Consider the following 25418-nt stretch of genomic DNA (forward strand, 5'->3'; position numbering starts at 1 on the left):
AGGGGGAGTTTTTTCTCCCCCCTTTTTCTGAACGATTTTCTACTCCTTTGTCATGGGGCAAGTCTGTTGCCAACCTCTTCTAGCAGACATCTTTTTCTTTCATAATTTTCTTATTCAACCATTGCTGCCTCATTCCTTGGTATGTTCGCATTGCTCTGGTCTGCAATCTGCATCGTTGTAACTTTTTAAGATTGATCTCTCGTAAATAGTCGAACTTTTTTTTTTATTTTTTCCCTTCTTCTGTAAAAACGAATATTTTCACCTATTCAGAATACTAATATTTCTTCTTTTTTAAGAATAAGTGAGCTGGTCACCCAAGGCTCAACAGACTCACAAGCAAAAGTTGTATATAAATAGTTGATGGATTGGATGAGCATGTGACAGAGGACTCCTAGTTTGGATTTAAGCTTGTGCTGTCTTAGAAAGTTGTACATATAATCCAAAGTCTTTTCGTGCAGAATAGGTGGTGCCAACAATTCAGCTGCTTAACAAAAGAAGAATAGTGGTGGAGATTCTTTCGTCAATAAAACCAATCCAAAATGCCAAAAACATGAAAAAGCTTTGATTGATGAGGTATGCAAAGGAGAGGCTAAGCACAGCCCTTTTTTTTATTATTTCTCAACACTCCGCAAAAGACACCCGCCATTCTTTACATCCCTGTGAAACAGAAACAGAGATGAGTCTTAACAGAAGTGTTAAATTCCACCGCAATCACTAGGAATACTTGCATATAGTGGTATATTCTATAATGTAATACTCACGCATAACATCACATGAAATAAAAGAAGTTTTTGTCCTAGAGGACCTGCCTTTTTTCTTTTTTGGATATTGAACAGAGGAAGAGAAGGCCTCAGTTTTAAAATTATCCTTGAATTCTCATCCACCCCACCCACCTGCTCATTACCTCACCGCCTCTTTCATCACCGATTTTTTTTTTTTTTTTTTTCGGCCAATGTAATTTACAATCATTTTGTCTCTTCAACTACCCGCCAAAATTAAAAAAAATCCTCAGAGAGAGTACAATGAAAAAAAACCCATTAATTTATTACTATTATTATTATTATTTTTTTTTTTTTTTTCTTTTGCATGGATTTCATTGCTGTTTTGATAGCATGGCTTCTCAAATTATCTCCACTTTGCAAACTTTTGTCATCGAGACGTGTTGTTTCTCTACCAGCCAATTTGATGAGCACCCAAACACTACCTTCAGATGCCTTTCTCTTTCTCTCTGTTCTTTGTCTCTCCCAACACTATCAATTGCCTTTTCCTCCCCACCCACACACACAACAAAAACGTGCTCTCCATACATCCTACACTCAGCGACAAAATGCACCGAAAACTTCAAACTTTCTATTCCTCCTTTTCTTTCTCTCTCCGTAATCTCTGTGTCTTCGCAGTCGGTGGTTTCTCACTCTCTCTAAAGAGTGTTGAGAGAGAAAAAAATCATGCAAATCATCCCCCTTGGCCAAGATTCAGAGACTCCTAAATAACCCTCTATATCTACGCTTCTCGCACGCGTCTTTCACGGACTCACTTTTTTCCGTTCTCTGTCTGCTTATCCCAACCCCACAACCACAAAATACTACATTAACCTTCTTCTCGAAGCATCATCCCCCTTAGAAGAAGAAGGCTTTCTTACTAAGCAATCAATCACAAAGAAAAAAACCCCAATGCCTCTCTTCCAAGTCTCTTCCTTTTCCACCACATTTTCATAACCACCTTTTTTTTTTCTTTCTTATTTTTTTTTTCCAACCTCCATTATTACATAATTCATTTTTTTTCATTCTCTTTTTGGTATTGGGTTTTCATCTTCTTCCTCTGTTTTCCTCTGCTTTTCTTCTCTCTCTCTCTCTCTCTCCCCGATGACCAACAGAGACGACAATGGCGCTTCATTCCAGGCATTTCTTGAAGGTTGGCTAGTGCGCCAACAACACTATCTGGACGAGCTTCTTTCTGTTCTTCAACACTGCCATGAATCCCGAGATGAAGATCTCAAAGAGCTAATCAACCGGGTTCTAGCTCACTACCAACAATACTACGAAGAGAAATCCAAAATTGCTCATCGCAATGTGTTCCTAGTTTTCTCTCCCACATGGTTCACTACCCTCGAGCGCGCTTTCCTTTGGATCGCCGGCTTCAAGCCCGGTCTCGCACTCCGAGTGGTCGCCGACTCAGTCGACGACCTGTCGGAGGAGCAGAGACAGAGGATGAACAGGTTGATGAACGAGACAAAGGTTGAAGAGCAAGCACTTGACAACGAGCTCGCTAAGATTCAAGAGAGCGTCGCTGCACCTCCACTGCTGAATGTCGTGAAACGTCGAGGACGGTTGGTGGACGGCGAGTTACAGGGAGATGAAGCGGCTACGGATGCGTTGAAAACGGCAATGGAGGCCATTCTCACAGGAGCGGACTCGCTGAGGATTATGACGGCTCTGAAGGTGGTGGAGATTTTGAGTCCGACCCAGACCTTGAAATTCTTAGCTGCTGCTACCCAGCTTCAGCTCAAGATCAGAGATCGCGGTTTAGAAAGAAGCTGACGAACCCACCAAAAAAAAAAAAAAAAAAAAAAAGGGTGGTTAATAATGGAGTAGTATGGTATAGGATTATTATTATTTAGGATATTTTATATAATGTGTGTGTATATAGGTCTTCTTGAAATTTTGAATGTCTAACGGTTCTTTTTCGGTGAAGAAGAACCGTAGAGACATTGGAAGGTTACAAATCAAAGATGTAACCAATTCTACTGGGATAACAGGTATGGGTTTTTCTTACGTCTTTTTTGGTGAAGCTTTTGGAATATATTTTTGAGGAAGAGGAGAGAGAAGAGTGCAGTTTTTTTGGTTCATTGTGCTCTACTTCTTGTTTTGCTCTTCTTTCTGGATTTGCTGCTAAAATGGCCTGGAAAAAGAGGTTCTCTGTTTTAAATCCTGCAAGTCAATCAGAACTGACTTTTTTCTTTCTGTAAACTGGTGGATGGTGGTGGTGGAGAGGTGAACTGTTGGAATAGAGCTGAACAGGTTAGGCTAGTAGGTGAAGCAGAAGGAGCAGGCGGTAAACTCTAAAAACGACACTGTTTATACAAATTCACCTTTACTGTTGATGTCCCTCTGATTAATACCCCCCCCCCCAAAAAAAAAAAAAAAAAAAAAAGGGGTTTACATCCCACTGATTTCTTTACCCCTAAAATTACACTCTATAAACTGGTATGTAAGAATTTATTCCATGATATGAAATTCCCCAATAATTTATTCCATGACATGAAATTCCTCAATATTCGAAACACTATGAGTTAGGCTTTTTGCCCTTATAATTGTTATTGTCTGTACAAGATTTTTATACTACAATCTAATGTATTACATTAATCGACTAATAGTTTATGGTCGGAAGTATCAGATTTTACCCTTAATTGGAGAGGTGGTAAGAAGGTGATATTTTCTAATTTTTATCGTTTTCATCTTACTCGATAAAAATGTTTCACCAATCAAAACTCTTATTCATAAAATTGTAGATCAACAATATGGTTTTTATTTATCCATTTTGCATTTTTCTTTGCCAAAATATCCACTTAGCATTTTGAATAATCACAGTTTGCGAGAAACAATTATTTTTCTTGTAATTCATACAATTAATCTACAACGGTAACAAAAAGGTATTGTAAAAAACAATAAAAGAATGGCGAAAAAACAAAAGGTACTTTTCCACTGTGCCCCAAATCAAGCAGTTACAATTACATTTTCGTTATATTTATCATTGTTTTTACAACACCTGAATACCTTATTCAATTCAATTATATTTCTAAAAACCGTTTCTTGTCCACCAAACTGTATGAACTATGAAGCATCCCCCTTCATCAATGGAATAAAGAACATTTTTTCCATTAGGAGTCGGATTTAGAAAGTTTACACTGTTACATGCGGCTTCGTTGTCTTAATGCAGCTGGCTTGAAGCTGGCCACCCCAGTGATTTCCCTACCTGTGACTAAGCTGTTGATGTCATATGTGCCTTCATATGTATAGATAGGTTCCAAATCACAGAATGCCTGCAAGACAACCCAAAAAAAATAAAGAGATGAAACAAAGTTTTTAGTTTTAACATGAAATTTGAATCAAGATATGAAGATAAACCTTTGCAATGAGAAAATCAGCTAAGATTCCATTTCCACCGAGCAACTCACGTCCCAAGGCAACTGTTTCCCTGGCCTTCAAGCTGATCCACGACTGTAAACAACAAAAATGTACAGTCCGAAAACATTTATCATGCATAGGCAGTGTAGTGGCAGCACCAATGTATCACAGGGTTCCTTCCAAGTTAAGACTTACCTTCCCCAAGCTAGCATGACCTGGAGTCATTTTCCCATTTTCATACAACTTGCAAAGGCGCCAACCAACTAAGGTCATTGCTTGGACATTTCCCAGCATTCTAACAAGTTTCTCTTGATTGAGTTGGAAAGCTGCTAGTGGTGCCCCGAATTGCTTCCTCTCCTTCAGATACCTTTCAAATCACTTACAAGTCGGTATAAGTTTGTACTGCTAGCTTTTGTAAATATGTATAATTAAGAAGCATATTTCATTACCTGTGACACATGTCATAGACACCCATTGATATACCAATAGGTTGCCAAGCAACCATTATACGTGAAACAGCAAGGACCTGCAGAGATGACAGTTACTGAAAAGCATAACAAATAATTTCACAATACAAACAAGATTCACCTTACGGGGTGTTTGGGTAATGGTAAAGTTAGTGAGAATCTAAAATTCCCTAGGAAAGTGAAATTTTCTCTTGTTTGGATAGGTTTTTAAAAGGAGAAATTTATGAGCCCCAGCAGAAAATAAATCTCACAATATGGGAAAGTGAGAGGGAAAATAAATCCTCCCCAAGAAGTGTCATTTTAAAATTCCCTAAGAAATTAGTTTTACATATTTTTTTAAATACAATTTTACCCTTTAATTTTAATGTATAAATTTATTTAATTACTTATAAATCCTATTTTCTTCTATAATTAACTAAACAGTATAAAAAGAATCCCAAAAAAACACATTCTCTGGAAACTAAATCCCAAAAAACTGATTCTCAGGAACCATTTTCCTTCAATACTTTCCCTTTTACCAAACACCCCATTAAAATAAGGATTACAAATAAGAACCAGGAATTTACACTACTCGCAAACACAAGCACAGATGATGAGATGAGAACTTAAAAATAGTTCAGCTGCTCTATACTCTACGATTACTTTCCTACTATCATATTGCCATGCTTTAAATCCTAAAAGACAAACACCAACTGCAGACTGCAGAATTAAGGGAAAAAACAAAAAAAAAAAAGGAAAAAGATTGACACCACACCTTGTTTGTATCCTGAAAAGAATTGACACCAGGCAACCTGTCTTCATCAGGGATAAAGGCTTTCTTCAATAGAATATCTCCATTTTGCACAATTCTCAGTCCAATTTTGTTTTCAATTTTTGTGGCAGTTAATCCAGGGGCATTCTTCTTTACAATGAATCTGTAACAAAAAGAAAATGTGCTCAACATGCCAAAAAAAAAAAAAAAAAAAAAGAGCATGCTGATACGAAGACCAACTAGCATGGTAACTTTGCACCACACAAGCATCTAATACCAATGAAAATGACGGTAAGAAAGGATATAAAATCCTTATAGAGTTTATAGTCTTCTACTCTCAGGCGGTAGTACATCTTAATCTTAGATGATGATAATTAGACGTACTTGAATTATTAATAAGTAACTCGTAAACATTAACTTGACACTGATACATCATCAACTAGCCAAATTTGACATTCTCAAAAGTATCTAGGTTAAGGATATATTCTTTAAGAAGAACAAGGATAAACAACTAGTGAAAAGCACAGGGTTCAAACATATTTGAAGCACATCAAGATGGAAGCACTTATTTCGAACATTTGATATATAGCTGTCAACCAGCTGTTCCACACAAAAGAAAAACCTTAATTCATATTTATGCTTAACATACCCATTAATCTGATTCGTTGTTGTATTCCGAGCAAAAATTACCAATACGTCAGCAAAGGTGCTGTTCCCTATCCAGCGCTTTTGGCCGTCAAGTATCCAACCTCCTTCCACCTTTTCATCCAATTCCACAGGCAACAACATGAAATGGAATGAGATACAGAATGTTGAACAATGATTGTTAATAACTTAGCAAGCCCCACTTCCCGGAACTCTCCCAAGGAGAAAGGAAATAAACATATAAAGAAGAATTAAGAAAGATAAGAAGGCAAAGACTCTCAACCTTTGTTGCCGTTGTTCTCAAAGCACTTGCGTCACTTCCATAGTCAGGTTCAGTCAAAGCCTTAACATATGGAAAATCAGAAGGGGTATGCATTTAGCAAAGACAGACCAAAAAGAAAGAGAGAGAGAAGGGGGGGGGGGGGGGGGGGGGGGAAGATCAAAACAACAACACGAACAAGCATCTTACCCAACAAGCTACAGTCTTAAACTCTGCCAAAGAAGGTAAATATTTCTGCTTTTGTGCCTCTGATCCACACAGTGCTACTCTTGACAGTCCAGAGAGAAGTTATACAAGTCAAGACCTTTCTATATCGCCTTATATCTATAAAAACCTTAACAAGCTAATATGTCCATTAGCAACATAAGATGATTTAAAATCTAACCAATAGTGAGCATTGCTAGTGAAGAATGGACCAGAACGAAAGTAGAACAGCTTGCATCAACTCTAGCAACTTCCGCAGAAGCAACAGCACTTGCTGTAATAGACAGACCAGGACACCCATAACCCTTGATTGTGCCACCAGCGATGCGCAACGCACCAAGCTTTGGAATAATATGAAAGGGGAATTTTGCCTTCTCCCAGTACTGGGGAAAAAATAAAAATAAAAAAATTCCATACTTATATCTTTGTTTATTGGCATGCATACATCTAATACGAAGAAACACCCATAGCCTCAAGATTGTTCCATCATTTTGTCAAGAAATACACAAACATATCATTCAAAGCTAAATCCAAAAACAAGAGAAAAATTAAATGAATGAGCAACAGAAGAAGGATACCTCGGCCATAATTGGAGCCACTTCTTTTTCCATGCACTCTCTCACTCTCAATCTGACATCCTTCTCCTCAGGAGTTAATAGATCATCAAATTGATAATAGTCTGATGCTGCAAAATTTATGGCCAATATACTAGTCAATATTCTCTCTCTCTCTCTCTCTCTCTCTCTCTCTCTCTCTCTCTATAACATCTGATTTACTCTTGCGAGCAGCTAAGCCACAGATTTAAAAAAATATATGTAAAAAAATAAAAAAATAAAATAAAACAACCAATAACAACAATCATGGAGTAAAATAGCAAGAAGATGCAAGAAAATCCAAGTTAGACAGATGCGTATTACACATATGTACAAAATGATTGTCCTTACCGGAAGGGGGGAAAATCGATGCTGGAGTTGCTTGGGGAAAAGCCAAGGAGACATCCAACGCTGGTAAACCAAAATAAGAACTCCTCTCCTTCGTCTCAATCTCATCTGTTACACATCAATATTTTTATCAATAATCACGCATATAAAAAAAAAAAAAGAAAAAAAAAATCATAATATTTTGATCTCTCTAACAGTATATCAGCAAACTAAATTAAGTCAAAATACATCCACCAAAGAACAGAAAATCAGTTCATTCAAAAACAAAATCAGCTCCTCATCCAATTCGTTCTTTCAACTTTAAATTTTCCGATCTTTAAAAGCAAAAGAAAAAAAAATAAATAAATAAAATGAAAATTCATAGAAAAAAGATCAAACAGAGCGATAAGATATCTATAAAATCAGCAATGAAAAGTGAAAATTCCAAAGCAAAGAAATGAAACCTCAAATCGGAAAAAAAAAAAAAAAAAGTACCGTGTGAGAGTGACGAACCTTGATTGGAAGCTGATCGGACTGTCATTGTGAAAGAAAAACCAGAGCAAACGATGGAAGATAGAAAAATAAAATAAAATGTAGAAAACGAACACCACCACCGGGGCTCTAAAAAAACTAAAGAAGTGAAGGATAAGAAAAAAAGGAGCAGAGGATTTTATTAGAGACAATAATATTATAAAAAGGGTCAAGACTGACAGAGTTGGATGATTTACGGTAGTGAAGGATAAGGAAAGCCTTGGCACGCAATTCCGTGATCAATTTTTTTTTTTTGTTTTTTTTCTTCGATTGGTTATAGACAGGTCAGACGACAAAAATGTACCTTGTACACTATCCGAAATCAGACCAAAACAAAAATAGAAAATTATTGTTATTTTTTTTTTAACACCAATTTCAGCATTTTTTGCACGTCGAAGTTTGTAAACGATAAAGTTTTTACTGTTAAAATGCATATTTACTGTTTATAAAAAAAGAAAAAAAAAACTGTGTTCTAAAATTGGGTATAATCCAAGAAAATGAAATTTTGTTCTACTTATATAATTTGGCTGTTACAAAATTAGAATGGAAAATTTTTGGACAGATGTGCAAAAAATGGTGAAACCAAATAGATGGCATTTATGTAAAAATCTTCTTAAAAAGTATATATAGATATATATATATATATTCCGAGATTACATATTTTGGAGGACAACTCAGCCGTCCCTTTATCTTCCAAAGTGAATATATTTATAAAATAAAAATATATTACCGTTAGTTTACTTTTTTTTTTTTTTTGGGGGAATTTATGTCACTCCACATTAAATGTATTTAATAATTAGAAATTCAATTCATTTCCTTTATTTATATTGAAAACAACTCTTAAAAACTCTATCATTTCATTGAAATTATTAATTAAGAGAAAAAATATCTAATCTATTCAACTGTTTAAGTACCAACCCTCTGGAATAGTCCAATTAATTATGATAATTGACGATAATTTCTAAATTTTAGGTTGAAAGCTTGGTGTTGAATTTCGCCTCAATTTATAAAAAGAAAGTTTAAGTACCAAATTACAATGAGAAAAAATAAATAAATAGTCAAGCTGGTGATTTCACAACCCCTAGCCATAGGGTCAACGTGGCACACCCATCCACTATTGACAGAAAAAAAAAGGCCAAAACAGAAATTAGAGATGTCACAAATAATGATCAATATTTAATACCATTAAAATTTTAATCTTTTTTTTAAAACAGTATTTTTTAATCAAATAGTGATTAAATGACCAAAAAAGAGCTAAAACTTGAAAAGGAAAATTCAGATGCAATTTCTAAAGATAGTATGACAGGCAAGAAGAACTGAAACAATGATCTGGTTTACAACAAGCTCTATTTGTGCGTCAAACTTTGGATCCTAGAGGCACCAGAGAGCAAACAACTATAGAAATGACTCTGTTCCCAAGAGTTCAATTCCAATGCTTGGTGTGATTGACTGACATCTTCACAGGTTCAGCATCAATTTTCCTAAGTTTAAACTGCAAGGATGTAAAAAAGTTGTCAGCTCCTTATGTAGATTTTTTTTTCAAAATCTGATATTTTAATGGTCAAAAATTCAAAATTTTTCAGTCAGACTAGTTTATCATAAAGAAAGGATCCAAAGTGACTAATGCAGTTCATTCTTATTTTCTGTAGGGGATTTTGAAAAGGGATTTTCACCTCTCAGTGAGTTTTCTTCTTGAGGTTTCATGGCAGGGAAGAGAAGAACTTCCTGTTAAACATATATCATATATCAAACTGTTAAAAAGATTTTTATTGAAAAGAAGATTGGTTTTCTGGATATGGGATTGTGAAGGAAGACAAAAACCATGAATAATTTTTAGTTATCTAACCTTGACATTTGGTGAATCTGTTAGAAGCATAGTAAGCCGATCGATCCCCATTCCTAGTCCAGCTGTTGGGGGCAGACCGTACTCCAAAGCAGTGCAAAATGATTCATCCAAAACCATTGCCTCATCATCACCAGATTGCCGATCCTAATTATAACAATTTATAAATTAAGCAAACATAGTGGACAGATAAAAAAGGACTTTGGCTATTGTTGGTTTACAGCTCTTTAATTCATCAACCAAGTAATCAGGTTTTTCTTGCATGTATCTGCTTCTATACAGTCAATTTTTGTTACCTTAAACTGGTCAGCAAATCGTCTGCGCTGCACTTCGGGGTCATTCAATTCAGTATATGCATTGCATAGCTGCATTAAGAATAGAAAAAACCACATGAAGCAACAGTCATATAAAACATGTCCATTTTGGCTTTGGAATGGTTAATGACACACCAAATGCTGAACCATAAGAAAACATTCATCATTTTGGCTGAGAATGGAAAACTGGAAAGCCATATAATGAAATTTAGTAGAAAATGAATTCGAAATCATTGTGTACCTCTCGCTTGTTGACAAACAATTCAAAGCGTTCGGTCAAGCCTGGTTTTGATCTATGCCATTTTGCCAATGGGCTCATGACCTCTGGTTGGTTGATTATGAATGTAGGATTTATGCACGTTTCTTCAAGAAAATGTCCTACAAGCTGCAATCAATTCAAATTCAAAAACAATAAATGTACAATATTTCTTAATGTGGCATTTGATTCTGTCAAAAATCACAATTATCAGTGGAAAAGGGAAATAACAATACACATGCTTAATTTGGCTTCCGATTTTTATTTATTTATTTTTTTAAAATCTGTTTACTGTATGTATCTCAATGTGCAATCATTATGCGTGTTATGTCTTATGATTAAGGGATGAAAATCACTATCCAAAGGAATAAACAAACGACCTTGTCCAATAATCGAGTCGTAGTATGCGGAGGGGGACATTTCACATCAAAACTGTTACAAGCATTTAATAGATACTGGTTAGCAGCATCACTGGCTAAATCCTTGGGTATACTGAGGTTTGCTATTCTCTCCAGCTCCTCTATCAAATCAATTCTTCTGCAACATTAAAGGAAACAATAATTGGATCAGTTTTACATATCTTTTGAAACAACATACTGGTTTTGAGTAGTAAAGTAGTTGAATATTACAAATTTTTATACCTGAAAGGTGGAGTAAAGTCAATTTCTATAGGTTCATTGCACAAGCCATTAGCATGGTATTTTATTTTGTAGCTTCCAGTCAACTCTTTCACCATTCCTGCATGTATATATATGGTACCACAGTTGCATATTGAAATATCATAAACTTCTGAAAACAATGGCTTGTGATACAAGAACCTTGATAAATATTTGTTTTCCTTATTATTATTGGCACTGTAATATAATTTGTTAACATTGTGGAGCACTAAAAAATGTACCTATTTTGGTTTAGTGCATATTAGAAGCTGACCTGATAATAATTGTTCAGCAAGTTCCATCAAGTCATTGTAATCTGCATATGCCATATAAAACTCACACATTGTAAATTCTGGTATGTGAGTTAGATCCATTCCCTCATTCCTAAACTGTTTCCCAATTTCGTAAACACGATCAAGTCCACCAACAATCAATTTCTTAAGATTAAGCTCAGGTGAAACACGCATATACAAATTCATGTCAAATTCATTGTGGTGAGTAATGAATGGCCTGGCAGCAGCTCCTCCTGGCGTCATATGCAATACTGGAGTTTCTACCTGATAAAGATTATATATATATATATAAGCATGTTTTTAAATTCAAATATGTATGAAAGACATGGAAAACTCTTGCTGAAAATTTTTAAACCTCTGTAAATCCAAGACTGTCGAGGAAGTTTCTGTAATAAGATATGATCCTGGCTCGGGTTCTAAATACTTGTTGTACTTCTGGATTCAACATAAGGTCTAAATAACGTTGACGATATCGAGTTTCCTACCATTAAAACAGATCATCACAATAACTTCATGGAACTCAATTTCACAAATAATCAGCCGGATTCCTGCGGTTAGATATGAAGCACATATCTAATAGTTACATTTTGGAGACCTAGAAATTCAGGGGCACTATAAACAGAGGAATAGATAAATAAGGTCAAAGCAAAGTATATGTATACCTGGTCTTTTAAAGTGTAAGTTTCAGGATTTCTGGCCTTTCCAGGGTTCCATGAACTATTATCTTCCTTTACATTCTTCTGCCAACAAACATCTATTAACATTGAGGGACTAGTACAGGGAAGATTAGTTTGTAATGGATTTTTCACCTTGGAATGTGCCTCATCAGTGCCATGAACCGCGATGTGCCTCGGTAGCATGTGAAGGCATGGTGCAAGCACGATCAATGACTTTGCAAAAATGCTTAGTTCTCCCTTTCGACTCTTCCCTGTAATGATATCAACAGCCAATTTATACATGTACGTACATAGCACCATCTTCCTCAAGGAGCATGATGAAAATTTCCAGGACAAAAACACTTGATATGAAAACCAGTAAACTCATGACTTCAAATAACATGATTTTAATCGAAATATAAGCAGGCAATCAACAAGCCATAAGACTCATGGAAATGTGTATTGTAGCACTATAAGACCAGAGGTGATACAGGGAAGAACAGGACAGAAGTAATTTCTCTTAAGGCTTCTAATCCCCATAGTAAACTTTGGTAATCACAAACTGGATGCATATTTTATCCTTTCATGTATGCTATAACATTTCACTAACCTGGGAAACCGCAGATACCAACAATGTCTCCTCGCTTCACCCCGGACTGGTAACTTGAGAATTCACTGTCTTCCATGTTCGAATGCCTGACAAATCAAATATATTTGGACAACAGAGTTAGTTTCTTTGATATGTGCTAAATAGTTAATAAATAAATGAAAAAAGAAAAATAAATTACCTTGCATCAACCATTACTTGAATTTTAGTACCGTCACCATACAGATCATAGAAGTATAATTTTGAAGACGATGCTCGTTTGCTCATGATCCTCCCTTGAGAAAATGGAGTAAATAAACATATGGAATTATTTCAATTCCATTATAGACGTTACACAAATGATGTTAATAAACATACCAGCTAAAGAGATTTCAACAGTTTCAACATGTTCTCCAGCATCCAAGCTTCCATATTTTTCAATGAATTCAGTTATAGATGTTGAAACTGTGAATTTATGAGGGTATGGATTGAAGCCAGATGCCTTTGCTGTTTGCAGGATTCTTAGCCTGTTTTGCAAGTATTGCTGCGAACAACATTATCAATAATCATGCAAAAGAATATATTACCTTAAATTTTCTCCTTAACAAAAAAAAAAAAAAAAAAAAATGATTTTCTTATAGCATTAAAATGAAATGCTAGAAAGTAGTTAATGGAAGTGGTGGAACCTACAGTAGGGTCCATAGTATCATCATCTCCTTCATGTCGATACTGTTTTAGTGATTTTGTTACTGCAGAAGCCTGCAAATCCAACAATGTTCATCTTATTACTACAAATAAAGGTATTATAGGCAGTAAGATTAGACCAATTTAATGAAAAATTGATATTGACAAGAAAAGAAGCTTTGGCTTTGCCATTTTGTGTTTGTCAACAAATTTTGCACTTCAAAGTATAACTATGGTCTATGGTTTTTCAAAATCACTGTCAAATTAGTTCCTAAATAGTCAGAATCACCAGAGCCAAACAGTTTGAATCACCACTAAGACTCGTTTACATAGCCTTTTTCCATGAATGCACCACCTAACACTAAACAAATTTATTTATTTATTTTTCCAACTTCTCCTTCTTTTGCTTATTGGAAACAATTCACAGCCACTAACATTATAATCTACCTCAAAAAGTTTGCAAACTGTCATAGTTCACTAAATAAAAAGTAAAAAATAAGAGTAACGAAAATCACCACCTTCTTTTTCTCCCACCCTTTAATCTGCCTTTCCTTGGCAATCTCTTCGCTTTTAATAAGAGTACTAATTGAAACACAGTGAACAAAAATTGTAAAACGAATTTATATCATATTTCAACAGACAGTAGCACATACATGAAAGATAAGATATAAAAGTATGAAAATATATACAAAGAGAGTATACTACTTGTCGCTAACAGGTTTTGAGGAAGCTGCTATGGATTCTGAAGCAGAAGAACCCATTAATGACTGCTCCTGCGGCTCCAAAGATGCTTCCGTGGTTTCCATGTTCAGAGCATGAGTTTTTGTGCATGGATGTGGAGATATATACATACTACATACAAATATATATATATATATATATATATATATATATATATATATATATATATATGTATATATGTAAGTTTCGTTCATAGGATGGGATTTGGAGTAGTGTTGGTCTAGATGGGTAGGCTGGGCTACGACTAACTTTGTTTGGTTCTTGTTATACAAGAAAATCATCCATCACCATGACATTTAGTCAACTTTTGTTCAATAAAAAAAGTGAAAAAGAGATATTCATTTTTATTTTTTTCCAAATACGAACGTATTTATTATTAGGAAAAGCAAATGGGTTATTTCCATGAGCTTTACCTAATAATATTTTAAATGTATAAATTTTTCTTGTTCTACAAGAAATCATTTATTTTTTGACTCAGTCAACTTTTTGTTCAATAAATAAGTGAAAAAAAAAGAGACGTTCAAAGAAGCACATGTTTATTATTAGGAAAAACATAAGGATTATTAAATTCCCACTTAAGTGAATGATGATGTATTTCAAATAAATAAAAGAAAAAAAAAAAAAGCGAAAGATGATGATGTTCCAACTACCAATTGGTGAAAAAAAGGAGACGTTCAAAGAAGAACATATTTATTATTAGGAAAAACATAAGGATTATTAAATTCCCACTTAAGTGAATGATGATGTATTTCAAATAAATAAAAGAAAAAAGAAAAAGAAAAAAGCGATTATTAGGAAAAACATAAGGATTATTAAATTCCCACTTAAGTGAATGATGATGTATTTCAAATAAATAAAAGAAAAAAAGAAAAAGAAAAAAGCGATTATTAGGAAAAACATAAGGATTATTAAATTCCCACTTAAGTGAATGATGATGTATTTCAAATAAATAAAAGAAAAAAAAAAAGAATAAAGCGAAAGATGATGCTGTTCCAACTACCAATTGAAAAAAAAAAAAAATTATTGGAGATGCGGGGTATCGATCCCCGTACCTCTCGCATGCTAAGCGAGCGCTCTACCATCTGAGCTACATCCCCCTTACGGATGATGGGCAGCACTAAGTAAATGCTAAATCAAATGGAAATCGGACACCATAAGGAAAGGACAAAGTTGTGAATAAGAATAAATCGGCAACAAAAGCGTACCGAAGGCCAACCGCAGAGGATACAAGCCTCCCAAAAATAAAGAATGGCCCAAAATTTTATTGCCTTGACTTGGAAAATGAATTTCCTAAGTGCAGCTTTGGAAATTATACGTATATATTGGTGAATGAGCATTGGCATGATCGCTGAAACGACAAATAAAAAGATAAACTTGCAAAGAAGAACGAGTATTGGAACACAGAGATTTTCAGTCACTTTTTTCTCAGCTTAATTAGCCATGTTCGCCAAGCGCCTCTTGCAGAAGGCCGTGCATCACTCTCAGGTTTTAAGTTCATTTTTTTTTTTTTTTTTTTTTTTAAAGCAATCGTTCGCTTCCTTTCTTTGTCGCCCCTCATTTCCCAAAGTCTTTTTCTCCTAGCATTGATCAAACAATAAATTTTATGCTTTTCGATCATATTAATAATGGAGATTGACCTAGGGTTTCATTCTTTAACTAAAAGTTTCTTTTTTTTTTTTAATATATATTTTTGTTAATTTGAAAATTTGTTTGTTTTGTTTTGGCTGGTGGTCTGGAAAGTGTGTTTATGTTTGATTATGCATTTATAAGGTTTTGAGTAGTTTTGGAGCTAAATTTGTGTGGAATTGATTGAAGTAATTTCACATTGCACGTATTAGTTTGTAATTGTGGAAATGAAATGTATTGATATTATTATTATTATTTTTTTTTTTATTTGGTTGACTTTTAGCAAAACCTGCAACAAGGCAGTTTGACTCCAGAAGACTTGGACCCGAGAGTAGCAGTTCACTATGGTATCCCATCTACGGCCTCCATTCTTGCTTTTGATCCCTTTCAGCGCCTTTTAGCCATTGGAACACTGTGAGTTGAAAATGTGCCATTCTTTTATTAAGAGGGACCAAAAAAAAAAAAAAAAAAAAAAAATGGAACCTCTGGTCGTAAAAAGTGAAAAAAAATTGAAAAGACGGCAGCTGGGATGAACTAGCCCATTGGCTAATCTTGGTCACATTTGTGGGTTCTTTAAAATCCATAGTTTTCCTTATTACCGGATGGAAAATGTGGTTTGCCTTTTATTGGATAATTGTATTTCAAAGTGGCCTTTGCCACCTAGATAATGTGGACATGGTAGAATTCCAATGATAATTAAGGTGACATGTATTTCTGGAGAGAATATTGTATAAATTGATAATTACTCAAGTAGTCATTCACAATTGTCCTTGTGATAAATGAAGTGAGAAATCTACTGTAGAATAGCATATTTGTGATTAGTATGGTTTCAGAAATCTAGATTTCCATTTTATTAATCTGACTTATTTTTCTTCTATTTGCAGGGATGGAAGGATTAAAGTTATTGGCGGTGATGGTATTGAAGGACTTCTTATATCCCCAAAGCAAATACCATACAAAAACATTGAGGTATGTTCCTGTATGACTGAAAACATGGCGGGTACAACTTACAAATACTGATTTTATTGTTCATATGCCACTTCAACATTAAAGTGTGTTAATGCCTATTGTGTTAGCTTGATACACTTAGTTAAGCCCACTTCCTAATCGATAACACTTGGGGAATTAATGGCAGTTTAATGTGGTATCAAAGTTCTGGGGGTTTTTTTATATTGTCTTTAGTTCGAATTTCATACCCCTTTGGTAAATTATTATTATTCCTAAAAGTGTAAAAGTCAACATCTGTCTTATTATTGGATGGGCTTCGTGTGAGAGGAGAATCAGTGTTAGTGTCTTGTATCTTCTTGTATTAATTTGATGTCATTGTTAAATTACATCCTGATAGTTTAAGCTTATGGGATTGTCATTAATCTAACACCATGCATTTCTGTAGAACCTATAACAAATGCAAGTTTCATATGAGACAGTTGTTTGTTAACTAAGTAACTTCTAGGAATTGCTCTTCCCTATATTTTTTTTATTGTTTGTTTAAGTGGCATACTAATGCTTGGCATTTGTTTTTTTGGCAGTTTTTGCAAAACCAGGGTTACTTAGTCAGCATCTTAAATGACAATGATATTCAGGTATTATTTTCTTGTCTACTGTTAATTTAAGTCTCTAGTCAAACACGATTTATGTTATAATTCACTCTACAATGATAAGAGAGCTTTATTGAACAGTTACATCACATGTTCAACCTGTGTTCTCTATCATTGATTGTCAATATTTTGCCTCAGATTATTTTTCACAGGCTTTTGGTTCCATTGTTTTTAATAATATTATAATTTTTTTGGAAATAAAATATAGTGGTGTGGTTAAAATGTATTATGGGACTTCTTTGATATTGGTAGTTATCATAGTGGAAAAGTAGGGGTGCAGCTGCTTAGCTGGTGGTAGTTAGACAGTTGTTTGGCTGTTGACTTGTCAGCTACTAGGCTTTAGCATTTTATTTATACAATTGATTGTTATCTTCAACTTTTGCAGGTTTGGAATCTTGAGAGCAGGTGCCTAGTTTCTTGTTTACAGTGGGAAGCCAATATCACTGCTTTTGCTGTAATCCATGGCTCTAACTTCATGTATGTTGCTCACTAAAAGAAACGATGATACATATTCTTAATCAGCTGCTGATTTGCTGGTAAATGGAAGTGAGTACTCAGAAATTACTTCGTAACATGTTCACTCTTACAACATGCAGATATGTTGGTGATGAGTATGGTACAATGTCTGTGGTAAAGTACTATGTCGAAGATGGAAAGCTTTTGCAGCTGCCCTATCAAATATCTGCAAATTCTATTAGTGGTAATTTCTTCTTCACATATTTCCTGTGGTTGATAACTGAAGCATAGCTCTGGATTCTATTTATAGTTCTTTTGTATTCAATGCTACCTTTTTCTGCCATTGCACAGAGGCCGCTGAGTGTCCATTTCCTAGCGACCAACCTATCGTTGGAATTCTTCCTCAACCTTATACTTCAGGAAATAGGCAAGACACATTGCCGCTATACCTATCATTTAGAACTATGTCAAGCATTATGAAGATCAGTAGCTAAAAAGCTATCGTTGTTTTCTCTTGAAGTGGACAAAAGCAATAAATTGCTGGGTTGACATTGCTTTTTAGAAAATAATTAAAAAATTAAAATTGGGGACTAAATGAGACATGACCCAAAGTATATTTTAAATTTTACATTTATTGATTCAAGATGAGGATGTTTATTTTTTATTTGTTGAACAGAGTACTTATTGCCTATCAGAATGGGCTGGTTGTTCTTTGGGATATTTCTGAAGGTCGAATCGTCTTCGCTGGAGGTGGTAAGGATCTCCAATTGAAGGATGAAGTTTTTAAAGCATCAAATGAGGTGAATAATAACTCTCCAGAAGAAATACCAGAACATTATCTGGGAGAGAAAGAGATAAGTGCTCTTTGCTGGGCATCTTCCCGGGGGTCCATTCTTGCTGTGGGATATGTAGATGGAGATATTTTGTTTTGGAATACGTCATCGGCTGTTTCTAATAAAGGTCAACAAGCATTGTCATTGTCTAACAATGTTGTTAAGTTACGATTATCATCTGCCGAAAGAAGACTTCCTGTCATTGTTCTACAGTGGTCTTCAAGTCATAAAACCCGTAATGATTATGATGGCCAACTGTTTATCTATGGTGGTGATGAAATAGGAGCTGAAGAAGTTCTGACGGTATGTGCTTCATTTTTGAAAGTAGGATACTTCAATTTTTATAGGAAATGTGTTTACCAATGATGAAGACATCATAATGATATTGTTACCATAAAGTTTCAAAAGGCCCATAAACATATCAGTTCAAAAATAAGGTTAGCTTTTCATAGACATAATAATATGTTTAGAAAGTTAGGGACGTCTGTATTTTAAAGCAGCTACATATTGTTGGATGACAGTTGATAGCATGTGATATTGTGGTTATAATAGTCTATCTACAAATATACAAACTATTCGGATTTTCTCATGCCATGCTGGTTTGATTTCGTACAGAATTAGTGCTTTTCCTGATTTGAATCTTGGTTTCAATTTTTTGAATTTAAACTAGATGCCTTTTGCATCCACAACAGTGTTGGTAACGAAGTTGACATTTTTATTGTTCACTCTTGTTAGACTATCACTTCCAACTAGTAGATGGTGAAGTGATGTTTTGTTGTCTTTAAGTTTTCTTAGAACATAGCAAAAGGGGTGTTTTAATATTCTCCCTCTGTTTCAGGTTTTAACTCTTGAATGGTCGTCTGGATTGGAGTCTTTAAGATGTGTTGGTCGTGCAGACATTACACTTACTGGCTCTTTTGCAGACATGATTTTATTTCCAAGTGATGGGACAACAAGGACTAACCACAAAGCTGATGTTTTTGTCTTGACAAACCCTGGGCAATTGCATTTTTATGATGATGATAGTCTGTCTGCCTTGATTTCCCAGCAAAAGCAAGAGAAAAAACAGTCTTTTGCTGCTATGGAATTTCCTGCAGTGATACCTACAAATGATCCTGCCATGACAGTTGCAAAACTTATGAAGCTACCTGCTGCGGAAAACTCATTAAAGATCCTGTCAGAGGTATTTCATTATTGAAAAGCAAGAAAGCCTCATAAATCCGTTATCTTTTTGTTAATTTCTAACACATTATCTTTTTCTTCATGTTCTCTTAGTTAACCTCAGTTATGAAACTTCATTCGATGTCGATCCCAGCTGGTGGTGCCAAGTGGCCCTTGACTGGGGGTGTCCCCAGTCAATTGTCCACCAGTAAAGATCATGTGATCAAAAGAGTGTATCTGACAGGTTATGCGGATGGATCTGTCCGCATTTGGGATGCCACGTATCCAGTGTTATCTTTCATTTATCTTTTCGAAGGCGAGGTAAGAGTACTTTATCTTTTATTTATTATTATTATTTTTTTTAAAAATTTTTAATGTACCGTCCTTGTTAAAAATGAGGGTGTATCCTTGAAGCCAAATCATTTTATGTGCCTAACAGGTGCAAGGTATTAAAGTGGCTGGTTCAAGTTCTCCAATATCAGAAATGGATTTCTGCTTCTTCACTTTACGTCTGGCTCTTGGCAATGAATGTGGTTTGGTTAGAGGCTCTCTTTTCTGAATACCTTTTGGGAGTATTTTGTTTTCTATACTTCTTTCTTATTGAATTGCCTTGTACAGGTTCGTATTTATAACTTGAAAGGCTGTCAGGATGGGACAAACTTCCACTTTGTTACAGAAAACAAAAATGAAGGTAATCTAAAATGTCACACATTGCTTTGATCAACCTCATTAGTCTTCTGAACGACCATTTTCAATCTCGTAAATGGCTAGAATGACCCTTGCATCACTCCCCTCTCAATATTGTGCAAGTTTGACATCAAGGTTTGACTATTGGTTCTGGTAATGACATGAGCCACCACCTTTCTATGTTCAGATAGTTTTCTATGTTCAGATAGTTAATTTATTTCTCTTTCATAATAAAGTTGAATTCTTAACTAGGAACTAACATGCATTAGCCGCCATATTTCTATCCTGGGAAAATTTTAATGGGATTCTTAAATTTGTTTCTATTTCATGGTAATTTGGAAATTTGAATTTAAGTACTTGATTAGTATTTACATGGCCACTTTTCATGGTAGACCTTCGAACATCAAAATTTTATCAACATTTTGTTATAGACTCAAGGGTGAAGTTGATTACGAAGAATCGAGCTGTGTAGGTTTATAAACATTCTTCACTTTTAACATTGGAATTTAATCTGATTGTGCAGTTCTGACATAGTCAGAGGTCTAATATTATTAACTCTTCCCATCAGATTAACTACAATGCTAATCCACACGACAAATTGCTGTACACTAAATTTCAACGTTCTATACAGGTTTAGAAACATTATAAGAAGTATCAGTAACATTTCCAAATTTTTTTTACATGCTCAACATATTAAGAATTGTTGCTATTGAATATGTATCTGATATAGATGCATAAATTGAACGTGAAATAATTCATAAAATAAGTTGATTTGAAGAAATAAGCTAAGGAATGTCATTTTTGCTATGAGATGAAAAAGATTTTTGCAAACAAGAGTATCACCACGTTCTACAATTTATTTCTGAACTGTTTAGTCCTTTCATCACTTTTCAATCTAATAATCACTATCGAAAAGACAACCCTAACTTCATTAATGTCATATTTGATTCCACTCAAATGATTTTGGAAGTACTCTGCATTTCTTGCAGTTAAGTTTATTGAAATACTTTACGCTGATTGCAGTTTTACTATAATTGAGCATAATTCATTTACATAATTTTCAGATCTCATTTTTAAGGATACATTCATAGAATTTATGGGATCTTTTTGGTTCATAAGTTAATGTAGTTCAACTTGTTCCCCAGTTCACAGATTGTCTCAAGGAAAAGGGCCTCAATGTATCGCTGTTTTTTCTCTTCTCAACTCTCCAGTTCAAACACTAAAATTTGTGCATTGTGGGGCTAAGCTTGCTGTGGGCTTTAAATGTGGCAGTGTGAGTATAAGCTATCTACATGTTTATTTTTCATCTGTTGTTTCTTGTTTTGATGGATCTGAATGTTGGCCATTGCTTAAGATTCTTCATTAGTCTGAAGGGATCCTAAACTTGATGCTGTTTTTCAGGTCACTGTAATTGACATGAGTTCCTTATCAGTTATCTTCTTCATAGATGATGTATCTTGCTCTAAGTCTCCAGTCATTTCATTAAGTTGGCAAGAAATTGTAAATGCCCATAGCCTTTTGAAGAGCCCAAAGCACTCTGAGGCTAATACTCAGGAGAGCTTTATTGAGGAAGTAATGTTTATCTCCACCAAGGATGCCAAGATTAATTTGATTGATGGTCACACTGGTAAATCTATCTGCTCACGGCCGTGGAACATGAAAAAAGAATTGGTTGCAATTTCAATGTATGTTATAGGCAAGTACAATTTTCCATCTCCAAAAGAACAAGATACTCTTGATTTGTTTTCACTCGAGCTCAAATTCTGATAAACTTTTGGATTACAGAGGGGAATACTTCTACTTCTAAGTTATGGAATGAAAACCAGCCAAAAGACTCCTTCAAGGATACTGCTGCCAAGAATGAGCCCGCTTCGGACAATTCTCAGGTTGGAATAAATTCACATGAGATGGAACATGACTCTTGTCCAGAAAATTCTTACCCTGGGGAAAACTTGCTGGATTTGTTTGTTTTGCTGTGTTGTGAGGATTCACTGCGCTTGTACTCTACAAAATCTGTAATTCAGGTGCCTCTCATCTTCTTTAATTTCACTTGTAATATTAATATTATTCTTTATATGCTAAGGTGGTTTGAACTTCTTAGGGAAATGACAAACCCATACATAAAGTGAAACATGAAAAACCATGTTGTTGGACTTTTACTCTTAAGAAAGATGGAAAAGTTGAGGGATTAGTCTTGCTGTTTCAAAATGGAGCAATGGAAATCAGGTAATTAAAGTCGTCCCATTCTTGTGTTTTTAGTTGCATAAAATATCAACTGAGCATTGCCAATTCTGAAATCATCAATGTTGATGTATCTGTCCCTGGCAGGTCTATACCAGACTTGGAACTGATAAAAGAAAGCTCATTGATGTCAATTTTAAGATGGAATTTCAAGGCAAACATGAATAAATTGATGAGTTCTTGTGATAATGGACAGATCACACTGGTATTATCTTAAAATTTTTAAAATTATAAGAAGTTCAATTTATACCTGAAGTAATCAATTTTTATTTATTGGACAGGCAAATGGGTGTGAAGTGGCATTTGTCTCGCTATTATCTAGTGAAAATGATTTAAGGTATCCTCTTTATTTGTTCATGAATTTTAGTTCAATAAAGATTCCGAGATTCTGTTTCTGCATTATTTCCTCAAAAACAGAGAGCTTGCTTATCTGTTTCCAGGATTCCAGAGTCTTTGCCTTGTCTCCATGATAAAGTTCTTGCAGCTGCTGCTGATGCTGCCTTGAATTTCTCTCTAAACCAGAAGAAAAAGCAGGTACAAAGAAATAATCAGTTTCAGAAAAAGCAGGTACAAAGAAATAATCAGTTTCAGTTGATTCTTGTTTTATGAAGAATGTTGGATAAAGCATAAACTTTGTATCCACAGGGCACTGCACCTGGGATTATAGGTGGTATCGTCAAAGGCCTTAAGGGCGGGAAAACTGCTCATACAGTGGATTTCACTACAACACAATCAATTCATGATCATCTAGAGAAAATATTTTTGAAGTCTCCACATACAGATGCATCTCCATCAGAAGATCAGGAAGCAGATGTGGAGCTTTATATAGGTTCGCTGCAAAGTGCAAAATCTCCACTTATTTTTTAAGTCCATTCTTACTTGCTGTATGCTTATTTTTGGTACAGATGATATTGAAATTGATGACCCTCAGCCAGTAGGATCTACTTCATCGCATGATCTTAAAAACGTAAATAAAGGTAAAAGTTTAAGAGTTTATTATGTAATAGATATGTTTCTCTGTAGTGTTTTTATGTTTTAACTTGTAGGCTACTGAATTGCTTATATGTATGTGTTTATTCTGTACTGCAGGAAAAGAATCCGAAAGAGAAAGACTATTTGAAGGCGGGACTGACGATATAAAGCCCAGGCTAAGAACTCCTCAAGAAATTATGGCCAAATATAGAAAGGCTGGGGTAACGCCGAAGATTATTGTTTTAGTTTTTAATGAGCGGTTTTACAGCAGTTTTTCTTGAAAGGATTGTTTGATATGATATGGTAAAAAACTGATTTCAGGATGCTTCTGCGGCGGCTGCACAAGCAAGGAATAAACTCATGGAAAGACAGGAAAAACTTGAGGTAATCTATTTACTATGTAGTTTATTAGGGTGTTAAATGAGCAGTCTATTCTGAAAAAGATTAGTGTATCACTTGCAATTTTCAATTTTTTAAGAAATGAGAACTACAAAGTTGTACATCTTGAAACCCAATTGTTAACTTTTCTCTCTCTGTCTCTGTCTCTCTCTCATATAGAGAGTCAGCAGGCGCACTGAAGAGCTGCAAAATGGAGCTGAAGACTTCGCATCTATGGCAAACGAGCTTGTCAAGACACTGGAAAATCGAAAATGGTGGCAAATATGATCAATTTGGATTCATGCTCTGTATTTTCACTCGGTTTTGTGTAGGGGAATGGAGTACGGAGTACCTGGAGGACATATTTATAATCCTTGGTCACTGAGCATCCGGAGGAACATTGTCAAGTTGGTGGTGTCCGGTTAGCCGTTAATTAAGGATATGATCTGCAACTTGGTACCAGGATTCAATAGTTTAGTTTCGTTGCAAAGTTACAATGTATAGCTGTTATTGTTTTTAGTGCAAATTACATTGGGCGCTTCAATGTCTTTGTGGGATTTGTTGAATATTTACCGTAAGGGTATAAGATGTGAGAATACCACACCCATACAAATAATAATGAATTATTCGCAACTCCACCGTGCCAACCATTTTCACTCTTGAATCTTGGATACTCCGATGTCAAGCAACCGGAAAAATAGTCTGGTCTTGATATTTGTTACCATTTTTTTTTTCTTTTTTCGTTTTCCTTATTCATGGTCGATGGTTAATTGTACACCTCAGAATTTTAAATTAAATACTTGTAATTGCTCCTATTTTCACGTAATAAAATACCTGTAATAAGTGTTCAGTGATATATATATATATATATATATATATTGGATCTTACCCTTCCATTATGCTAGGTATTTTATAATTATTAAGAAAAATAGTTATTAAGTCTAATGGCATCATAGGCATAAGGGTGAATCTTTGTACTACGCGCATTAACACTATGGAACCATTCGTGGTAATGATGAAGGTTACTAAAACTTGAATCCCAACTCTGATGATATTATTATAAGTATTAGGTCAAAGTTCTGTATCATGTGGATTAACAGCATAAAACCATTTGAGGTAATGATGGATGATATTATTATAAGTATTAGGTCGAAGTTCTGTATCATGTGGATTAACAGCATAAAACCATTTGAGGTAATGATGGAGCTTATTAAAACTTGAAATTCAATTCCTGAACCCACATATGTAAAGATGAATCAATTTCATTCTATTAAACTACTATCCTTAATGGTAAGTTAACGATTTTATTACATATGCTTTCCATGTTTTGCTTTTCTACTTTTTACAATGGCATCCAATCCAATTTGATGCTCTTTTTTTTTTTTTTTTTTTTTTTTTCCTATTTATAATAATTATTGATTTATTATGTTATCATTACTATTATTTTGCGAGATTTTTTATATTATGGTTGATTTTTGATTATATAATTTTTCTGTTACAATATAGTTTTTTGAT

General features: G+C 34.6%; 4 protein-coding genes and 1 non-coding gene across 11 annotated transcripts; 2 read left to right on the plus strand and 3 right to left on the minus strand.

Annotated features, from left to right (window-relative positions):
* Positions 1–17: 17 nt before the first annotated feature.
* LOC107430881 (protein RESPONSE TO ABA AND SALT 1) lies at positions 18–3098 on the plus strand. 2 transcript variants are annotated; one of them, XM_048463867.2, is made up of 2 exons: positions 18–573; positions 1874–3098. In XM_048463867.2, exons 1-2 carry the CDS (start codon positions 569–571, stop codon positions 2535–2537), a joined length of 669 nt encoding a protein of 222 aa, XP_048319824.2. In that variant the 5' UTR covers positions 18–568; the 3' UTR covers positions 2538–3098. The 2 variants fall into 2 exon arrangements, with proteins under 2 accessions (XP_048319824.2, XP_015897240.3); XM_016041754.4 differs by lacking the exon at positions 18–573 and having other exon boundaries at positions 1460–3098.
* A 575-nt stretch (positions 3099–3673) lies between these two features.
* On the minus strand, positions 3674–8097 carry LOC107430862 (acyl-coenzyme A oxidase 4, peroxisomal). Of its 2 annotated transcripts, none has more exons than XM_060818229.1 (12): positions 7887–8097; positions 7416–7520; positions 7050–7156; positions 6653–6854; positions 6457–6530; positions 6271–6330; positions 5992–6101; positions 5346–5505; positions 4574–4650; positions 4320–4491; positions 4125–4217; positions 3674–4039 (listed from the first exon to the last, which is right to left on the minus strand). In XM_060818229.1, exons 1-12 carry the CDS (start codon positions 7930–7932, stop codon positions 3908–3910), a joined length of 1338 nt encoding a protein of 445 aa, XP_060674212.1. In that variant the 5' UTR covers positions 7933–8097; the 3' UTR covers positions 3674–3907. The 2 variants fall into 2 exon arrangements, with proteins under 2 accessions (XP_060674212.1, XP_048319823.1); XM_048463866.2 differs by having other exon boundaries at positions 7905–8095.
* Positions 8098–9095: 998 nt separating this feature from the next.
* Positions 9096–14068, minus strand: LOC107430861 (lysine--tRNA ligase). Its single transcript, XM_048464400.2, has 17 exons — positions 13916–14068; positions 13729–13792; positions 13217–13285; positions 12905–13070; positions 12729–12822; positions 12551–12636; positions 12094–12212; positions 11947–12024; positions 11640–11765; positions 11266–11548; positions 10977–11073; positions 10716–10872; positions 10321–10464; positions 10062–10130; positions 9769–9912; positions 9596–9647; positions 9096–9414 (listed from the first exon to the last, which is right to left on the minus strand). Exons 1-17 carry the CDS (start codon positions 14059–14061, stop codon positions 9410–9412), a joined length of 1899 nt encoding a protein of 632 aa, XP_048320357.2. The 5' UTR covers positions 14062–14068; the 3' UTR covers positions 9096–9409.
* Positions 14069–14975: 907 nt separating this feature from the next.
* On the minus strand, positions 14976–15048 carry TRNAA-AGC (transfer RNA alanine (anticodon AGC)). Its single transcript has one exon. It is a non-coding gene; the product is annotated as a tRNA-Ala (tRNA).
* A 149-nt stretch (positions 15049–15197) lies between these two features.
* Positions 15198–24536, plus strand: LOC107430890 (uncharacterized). 5 transcript variants are annotated; one of them, XM_016041765.4, is made up of 24 exons: positions 15201–15436; positions 15861–15991; positions 16462–16546; positions 17107–17160; positions 17561–17652; positions 17772–17875; positions 17983–18058; positions 18308–18767; positions 19303–19647; positions 19740–19946; positions 20065–20163; positions 20244–20316; positions 21458–21585; positions 21714–22008; positions 22098–22336; positions 22414–22538; positions 22641–22758; positions 22835–22890; positions 22994–23120; positions 23199–23382; positions 23459–23530; positions 23643–23746; positions 23847–23909; positions 24084–24536. In XM_016041765.4, exons 1-24 carry the CDS (start codon positions 15392–15394, stop codon positions 24189–24191), a joined length of 3390 nt encoding a protein of 1129 aa, XP_015897251.3. In that variant the 5' UTR covers positions 15201–15391; the 3' UTR covers positions 24192–24536. The 5 variants fall into 5 exon arrangements, 4 of the variants coding, with proteins under 4 accessions (XP_060674283.1, XP_015897251.3, XP_060674282.1 ...); XM_060818299.1 differs by having other exon boundaries at positions 15202–15436; positions 22994–23087; XM_048464022.2 differs by having other exon boundaries at positions 15202–15436; positions 15861–15924.
* Positions 24537–25418: the final 882 nt, after the last annotated feature.

The sequence above is a fragment of the Ziziphus jujuba genome, chromosome 6 (genome assembly GCF_031755915.1).
Source record: "Ziziphus jujuba cultivar Dongzao chromosome 6, ASM3175591v1".
Classification (NCBI taxonomy): domain Eukaryota; kingdom Viridiplantae; phylum Streptophyta; class Magnoliopsida; order Rosales; family Rhamnaceae; genus Ziziphus; species Ziziphus jujuba.

Coding starts and splice junctions, on each gene's coding strand:
- LOC107430890 (XM_016041765.4), top strand. CDS start 15,392: ATGTTCGCCAAGCGCCTCTTGCAGAAGGCCGTGCATCACTCTCAG. Junction 21,586..21,713: donor TGGGCTTTAAATGTGGCAGT/GTGAGTATAAGC, acceptor GCTGTTTTTCAG/GTCACTGTAATTGACATGAG. Junction 22,759..22,834: donor ATAATGGACAGATCACACTG/GTATTATCTTAA, acceptor TTTATTGGACAG/GCAAATGGGTGTGAAGTGGC.
- LOC107430862 (XM_060818229.1), bottom strand. CDS start 7,932: ATGACAGTCCGATCAGCTTCCAATCAAGGTTCGTCACTCTCACACG. Junction 7,521..7,886: donor AGGTTCGTCACTCTCACACG/GTACTTTTTTTT, acceptor GATGTGTAACAG/ATGAGATTGAGACGAAGGAG. Junction 6,855..7,049: donor TGGCTCCAATTATGGCCGAG/GTATCCTTCTTC, acceptor TTTTTTCCCCAG/TACTGGGAGAAGGCAAAATT.
- LOC107430881 (XM_016041754.4), top strand. CDS start 1,863: ATGACCAACAGAGACGACAATGGCGCTTCATTCCAGGCATTTCTTGAA.
- LOC107430861 (XM_048464400.2), bottom strand. CDS start 14,061: ATGTATATATCTCCACATCCATGCACAAAAACTCATGCTCTGAACATG. Junction 12,823..12,904: donor TGTTGAAATCTCTTTAGCTG/GTATGTTTATTA, acceptor CATTTTCTCAAG/GGAGGATCATGAGCAAACGA. Junction 11,766..11,946: donor CTTACACTTTAAAAGACCAG/GTATACATATAC, acceptor TTTTAATGGTAG/GAAACTCGATATCGTCAACG.